The following is a 7,834-nucleotide window of genomic DNA, read 5'->3' on the forward strand; positions in this document are numbered from 1 at the left end:
TGTAAACTACGTAAAATGCACATAGACTGCGAAATCCTCAACCAACACAAAATTTTGAACAGCTCAAATCCGAATTCGCGTAAAGACCAGTGGGCCGAAACCCTCGTTGGACATCTACAAATGTGCAAAAACTGACCATGTAATAAACATAAAACAAGGTTAAGTTTCTCTAATAAATGTAAAAATGCATTTATTTATTGTTTTGGCTTTGCCATAATGTTTTTATGTGCCCTTCCCCTTTAAGACGGGCTGTTCTCATATGCTAAGGGTTTTGTGTGCACTGCCCCTTTAAGAAGCACATTAGCATGCTCCGCTCAGAGCACGAGGAGCACAGCAGAGTCGAAGTCCCGACAGAGGAGCAGAAAACAGTTGAAGCCACGCCAGACAAGTTGCTGTGTTTTGGTTATGTTTTAAGTTTAAGAAGGCATTCCCTGTAAGTGTATATTTTGTCTAAAAAAACAGACTTATTTTGAAGTTGTACATTTTTATAACATTTTGAATATGTCCTGTATTCATACAGTTTCACACCTGCCATATATAAACGGAAGAAAACCCATCTTGGCGTCTGTCATTCCTTGTGTGGAGGTGTTTAACTGACTGGATAGTGGGAAAGGCTTCCATGAGTCCAGAACAGTGAAAAGGGAGACCGTTCGACAAACTTCTCAACCCCGGCTGCCATCCCTGTTCCAGGATCAGCTCGACACATGCAACAATATCAAGTTGGTAAAGACACAGCAAATCAACACAAACTATGGAGGAAGTCGAACTAGAAGTTAGATCTGTGGCTTCACGATCGAGCAGATCTTCAGCATCGAGCGTAGCATTAGCCGCGGCAACAGCACGAGCCAAAGCAGAAGCCGCACAAGCCAGAGCCGCATTTGCAAAGAAAGAAATAGAGATTAAATTGGAAAAAGCCAGACTAGAAGCAACACTTCATGCATTGGAAAAGGAAGGTGAAGCTCAAGCTGCAGCTGCAGAAGCAGAAGTAATGGAAGCTGCAGTTGCTAGTTTGGAAGCAGCAGATCGTTCAAGTAATATTTTCCCAGCAATGCATGTGCAGGAGCGGACAGCTCAATATGTGAAAGATCACGCTGCACACAGTGATGAAGAACTAAGTGAATTAACGGCAAAAAACATTAAACCAAACAAAGGCCTGCAGAAAACCTATGCTAAGCCATTGGAGATGTCCCAAGAAAATGCTCCCACAGTTTGTAAAGAATATCGGTCCTCACAATCCCCCCAAATCAGTGAATTAACCAAACACCAACATCCCCCTGAAAGGCAACAGGAAAGTTACAGTTTCACCCCCAGTTTCAAGAAAAACACATCCTATGATAACGATTGTCATGGTATGCCCTCTGCTGGCCACTCCAGTGACACAAATGAGCTGGCAAAGTTTCTAGTGAAAAGTCAGCTTTTAACATCTGAGCTTGACAGATTTGATGACAAAGCAGAAAATTACTTGTCATGGAAATCGTCATTCATTCACACCATCGAAACACTTGATCTTCGAGCAGGAGAAGAAATAGATTTACTCATTAAATCATTGGGCCCAGAGTCAGCTAAACATGCACGTCGCATTAAAGCGGTCAACATACGGAAACCATCAGTTGCCTTGCAGAATATTTGGGACAGACTAGAAGAGACCTATGGCTCCCCAGAAGCTATAGAGGGCGCTCTCTTTGCCAAACTTGACCAGTTTCCTAAAATAGGTCCAAAGGATAATCACAAGCTAAGGGAGCTAAGTGATTTATTGTTTGAGATTAATTCAGCCAAACAAGAGGGATATTTAAATGGACTGTTATATCTTGACACGGCAAGGGGCATCAGTCCAATCGTAGAGAAGCTTCCATACGGTCTACAGGACAGGTGGATGATGGAAGGCTCACGTTACAAAGAGGAGTATAAAGTAAGTTTTCCTCCCTTTACGTTCTTCATGCAGTTCATCCACACCCAGGCAAAGGCACGCAATGACCCCAGCTTCAATAACATATGTTATAAGTGTTGCACATCCAATCAACACGTGGCCCGTAACTGTGATGTAGCTGTTAAATGTTCTGAATGTGACTCCGAAAAACATCCCACAGCTTTGCATCCAGATGTACCCTTCACTTCCCGCAAGTTTTCCCAGACAACAGCAGATCACGGCGGGGAGAGAGAAGAAATGCAGAAGGAAACCGTTCTTACAAGTTGCACTGAGGTATGCGGGAAAGGATTTTCAGGAAAGTCATGTTCCAAAATATGCTTGGTCAATGTTTACCCAGCTAACAATCCCAGCAATACCAAAAGAATGTACGCAATGTTGGATGACCAGAGCAACTCGTCATTAGCAAGATCAGAGTTTTCTGAAATGTTCAAAGTTAACAGCGTTCCAACACCTTACACTCTGCAGACCTGTGCTGGTGTAGGAGTAACAGCAGGTCGAAGAGCTTCTGGCTATGTTGTACAGTCAATAGATGGTGCCTCCGCGATTCCACTACCAACGCTGATTGAGTGTAACATGATACCCAACAAAAGAAGTGAAATTCCCACTCCAGCTGCTGCAGAAGGTCATCACCACCTTGAACATATTGCGCACAAAATACCATCACTTGATAGCAGTGCTGCGATCCTTTTATTACTGGGAAGAGATGTTTTAAGGGTCCACAAAGTCCGCAGTCAGATTAATGGTCCACACAATGCACCATTTGCGCAGAAACTTGATTTAGGCTGGGTGATAGTGGGAGATGTGTGCTTGGGCAGCATCCATCAACCTTCAGAAGTCACCAGTCTAAAGACTCACATCTTGACAAATGGGAGAACCACCCTTTTTCCCCCCTGCGAGAACCACTTCAATGTCAAGCCAGAAGCCAGCTTACCAGACCGACTGCAAACTCAGAGTAGCATGAACAAAAAACAAAGTGCAGACAGTCTAACCTTAGAAAGCAATGTTTTCCATCAGACCAAAAATGACAACAAGCTTGCACCTTCCATGGAGGACCTGCTTTTTCTCAAAATAATGGACGAAGAATGCATACAGAATGAGACAAAAAGCTGGGTAGCCCCACTACCTTTTCGTCAGCCAAGAAAAATACTGCCCAACAACTGCCAATATGCGGTCAGCCGCCTTAAGTCACTGCAACGCACACTCAACAAAAACCCTGAGATGCAGTCCCACTTCATAGATTTTATGCAAAAGATGTTAGACAATGGTCATGCTGAGCTCGCACCCCCAGCGCAGGAGAGCAAAGAATACTGGTATTTACCCTTTTTTGGAGTATACCATTCCCAGAAGCAGTCGCAAATAAGAGTGGTATTTGATTCCAGTGCCCAGTTTGCAGGTGCCTCACTCAATGACATACTGCTTGCAGGTCCCAATCTAACCAACAGTCTACTTGGTGTACTCGTGAGGTTTAGAAAGCATAAGGTTGCTGTAACTGCAGACATTCAACAGATGTTTTACTGCTTTTTGGTAAGAGAAGATTGCAGGGATGTCTTGAGATTTGTGTGGCACAAAGACAACAATCCAGAAAAGGACATAGTGGACTACAGAATGTGTGTCCATGTTTTTGGAAATAGCCCCTCCCCTGCAGTAGCAACTTATGGCCTGAGAAAAGCAGCAGAACAAGGTGAAGCAAAATATGGGGCAGATGCGCGTCACTTTGTCGACAGAGACTTTTACGTGGATGATGGGTTAAAATCTCTTCCCACTGAGCAAGAAGCCATCGATCTTGTCAAAAGAACCCAAGAAATGCTTGCAGCATCAAACCTCAAGCTCCTCAAAATAGCTTCCAACAAAGCTGAAGTGATGGATGCTTTTCCAGTAGAGGAGAGAGCTAAAGATCTCCAAGCTCTGGATCTGTTCAAGGATGAACTTCCAGCCCAGCGAAGCCTTGGCATTAAATGGAACATAATGTTTAATTATTTCACCTTTCACATTCCTCAGACAGACAAACCATACACACAAAGAGGGGTTCTGTCAACAGTTAATAGTGTTTTTGATCCACTTGGGTTTTTGTCTCCAGTCATTATTCGAGGCCGGCTTCTCCTCAGAGATCTTTCACTGCACGCAACAGAGTGGGATGCTGAGCTTCCTGAAGACATGAGAGGGAGGTGGATTGAATGGCAGCAGTCTCTTCAGTGCCTCAGAGATCTACAAATTCCACGTACGTACACTAACATCCCATTCTCCCAAGCTAAACACGTGGAGCTGTGTATCTTCTCAGATGCATCAATGAAAGCAATATGTGCAGTTGCTTATCTCAAAGTTACCACTGCTGAGGGCAGAACAGAAGTTGGCTTTGTCCTTGGAAAGACACGAATGGCCCCTCGACCGGAACCTACAGTTCCTAGGCTCGAACTCTGCGCAGCAGTAATGGCTGTGGAAATGTCAGAAGTGATAATCGAAGAGATTGATTACCAAATACACCAGACTCACTTCTACACTGACAGCAAGGTGGTTTTGGGTTACATCAATAACCAGTCGAGGCGCTTCTACGTTTACGTAAGCAATCGTGTCAGACGCATCAGAGAGTCAACAACACCTGAACAATGGCACTTTGTCACGACGGATAAAAACCCCGCTGACCACGGTTCACGCTCCGTTCCAGCCTCAGAGTTGCAGAATACGTCGTGGTTAACAGGCCCAGCCTTCCTGCACAGCTGTGCCGAGACCCAATTAGAACAATATGATCTACTGGACCCAGATAATGATGCAGAGGTGCGTCCAGAAGTAAACACTCTCTGCACAAATCTCACAAAATCTGGATTGGACACAAGACGCTGTGAACGTTATTCTTCATGGAAGTCACTGAAGAGAACTGTGGCAAATTTGATTCACATCGCACAGTGTTTCGCCTCCTCCGAGACCAGAGAAAACTGCTCTGGGTGGCATATTTGCAAAACAGCCATCACATGTGAGCTGCTGGAGAAAGCTGAAAATGTAATCATTAAGAATGTCCAGCAAGAAACTTATCCTGATGAAATCAAATGTTTTGCAGCAAAACAAAATCTGGCCAAAAAGAGCCCACTGATAAAGCTTAATCCCATCATTGGAAAAGACGGCCTTCTGAGAGTTGGTGGCCGCATTTCTCACTCTGGCTTGGAAGCAAAAGAAACGAGACCTATCATTTTGCCGGGAACCCACCACATAACTACCCTGCTTGTGCAACACCATCATGAAAGGGTCAACCATCAAGGCAGGCACTTCACCGAAGGAGCAGTCAGAGAAAGTGGTTTGTGGATTGTTGGAGCTAAAAGGTGCATTGGGAAAGTTATAAACAAGTGTGTCTCATGCAAAAGACTAAGAGGGAAGTTTGAGGAGCAATTAATGAGTGACTTACCAACAGAACGTCTTCAAATGGAGCCCCCTTTTACTTATGTGGGTGTTGACATCTTTGGCCCCTGGGAAGTGTTTTCAAGGCGTACAAGAGGAGGACAAGCAAACAGCAAACGATGGGCTGTGCTATTTACCTGCTTGTGTATCAGGGCGGTACACATTGAAGTAGTGGAAGGAATGAGCTCATCCAGCTTCATCAACGCGCTGAGGCGCTTCTTTTCTCTGAGAGGCCCTGCAAAGCAGCTACGCTCTGACTGTGGCACTAATTTTATAGGAGCTCAGAAAGAAATCACAGCTTCAGTGTCTAACCAAGACAAGGTACGACAGTATTTGCAAGAGCACAAGTGCACGTGGGTATTCAACCCTCCTCATTCGTCCCATATGGGTGGAGTATGGGAACGTATGATTGGCATGGAAAGGCGCATACTGGACAGTTTGTTGCTACAAGCTGGGCGTTCTCAGCTCACCCATGAAATCTTGACGACACTGCTTGCTGAAGTTACGGCTGTGATCAACGCTCGCCCAATAGTGTCAGTTTCATCGGACCCGGAGCATCCACACATTTTGTCTCCTGCCATGTTGCTCACACAAAAATCTGCAGCTCTTCCTCCAATTTGTGATGACATTGATCACAAGAACATGCTTCAGAGTCACTGGAAGCGTGTTCAGTTCCTCGCTGACCACTTTTGGAGCAGGTGGCGGAAGGAGTACTTGTGCACCCTCCAAACTCGCCAAAAATGGCATCACAAAAAGACTGAAATCAAAGAAGGAGATGTTGTGCTTCTGAAAGACAAAAGTCAGAAGAAATGAGTGGCCCATTGGAATCATAGTCAAGAAAGTTGCAAGTGAAGATGGAGTTGTGAGAAAAGCGGAGGTTAGAGTTGCTAACCAAGGGACTGTTAAGACTTATTATCGACCCATCTCGGAGATGATTCTTTTGTTACGTGGTGACGTATAAGTTAGTTTAGTTGTGGCATCCTTAAGATACCAGACGGGGAGTGTTTTGGCTTTGCCATAATGTTTTTATGTGCCCTTCCCCTTTAAGACGGGCTGTTCTCATATGCTAAGGGTTTTGTGTGCACTGCCCCTTTAAGAAGCACATTAGCATGCTCCGCTCAGAGCACGAGGAGCACAGCAGAGTCGAAGTCCCGACAGAGGAGCAGAAAACAGTTGAAGCCACGCCAGACAAGTTGCTGTGTTTTGGTTATGTTTTAAGTTTAAGAAGGCATTCCCTGTAAGTGTATATTTTGTCTAAAAAAACAGACTTATTTTGAAGTTGTACATTTTTATAACATTTTGAATATGTCCTGTATTCATACAGTTTCACACCTGCCATATATAAACGGAAGAAAACCCATCTTGGCGTCTGTCATTCCTTGTGTGGAGGTGTTTAACTGACTGGATAGTGGGAAAGGCTTCCATGAGTCCAGAACATTTATTTACATTTGTAGATAAATGAAATGTGAATTCTAAATTATGCCCAACTATGAAAGAAAAATAGTGAATCAGTCTGATGGAGTGGGACTTTTGGTAATCATGGGGCTGATTTTTGTTCTTAAATAAACTCATCATGCAATCATTTTCAGAATCCAAGCAACTTTGTTTCAGCAGAGTCCAACAGTGAGACCTGCTGTAGCAGCGTTATGGAACTGTTTTGACTTCAGCATGGTGGAATCATCCATAAATTGAGCATAGAGCACCTTGTTTTAATCCACTTCTGCAGACTGCGTGTCTGCTAACTTCAAAAGCAGCTGCATCGGCCGACTTGATGGCTGCCCTCCTCATTCATCCTCTGTCAGATGACTGAGGATTCAGGAGGACACTGCAGGTGTCCTGATGGAGATCTTCTTTCGGCAGGGTCACAGTTCCTCCTCCATTTTGATTTATGGCCTGTCACTCACACCTTTGTTTCCAGGGTGCTTGTTTACCTGCCTCACCTGTCTGCAGGTCTCTTCCTCCTCTCAGACAAACCTTGTTTATTTAGCAGAAACCGGAGGCAGAGGCAAAAGTTGTGTGAGTGTCTGTCAGTCATCTGCCGTGCTCAGATTTCAGGAAGAGTGAATTCCTGAAACAGAAATGTAATAAATTTGACATTTTTATGCACTGCAGGAGCTCCAGAGGCTTGAGACTATATATGCCTTTAGATCCAGCTTTAATTGGCTTTTGGGAAATGTAAAAATCCAACAGAAAATGGTCCTGTCCTGTCCGTCAGAAAAAAGTCTCTGTCAGTCACAGATTCTGCAAGTTGTCCCTCATAAAACACATACAGTTGAATTTGAAAGAATGTCATAATAACAATGTAGCTCTTACAAAAGAGCAAGAATTCTGTCTCAGAGACCTGTTACTTCTTTAATATCTTCTATCCTCCATTACCTGTATCATTATTACCTGTTTGAACTGGGTATCTGGATAAACGACATGTCCACACCCTTAAACAGTCAAACTGTAACCTCTCCACCATGAAGGACAGCAGGGACAAGCCTGTTCACCTAAACATGACTGGCATTAACCAATGTA

General features: G+C 44.1%; 1 protein-coding gene and 1 long non-coding RNA gene across 2 annotated transcripts; both read left to right on the forward strand.

Moving 5' to 3' along the window:
• The first annotated feature begins 205 nt into the window (after window positions 1–205).
• LOC111948239 lies at window positions 206–642 on the forward strand. Its single transcript, XR_002874188.1, has 2 exons — window positions 206–433; window positions 521–642. It is a non-coding gene; the product is annotated as an uncharacterized LOC111948239 (long non-coding RNA).
• A 1,342-nt stretch (window positions 643–1,984) lies between these two features.
• Window positions 1,985–6,745, forward strand: LOC110015942. Its single transcript, XM_020707265.2, has 2 exons — window positions 1,985–6,551; window positions 6,639–6,745. The coding sequence occupies exon 1, from the start codon at window positions 2,165–2,167 to the stop codon at window positions 6,125–6,127; it is 3,963 nt and encodes a 1,320-aa protein (XP_020562924.2). The 5' UTR covers window positions 1,985–2,164; the 3' UTR covers window positions 6,128–6,551; window positions 6,639–6,745.
• The last annotated feature ends 1,089 nt before the right edge of the window (window positions 6,746–7,834 follow it).

The sequence above is a fragment of the Oryzias latipes genome, chromosome 11 (genome assembly GCF_002234675.1).
Source record: "Oryzias latipes chromosome 11, ASM223467v1".
NCBI lineage: Eukaryota > Metazoa > Chordata > Actinopteri > Beloniformes > Adrianichthyidae > Oryzias > Oryzias latipes.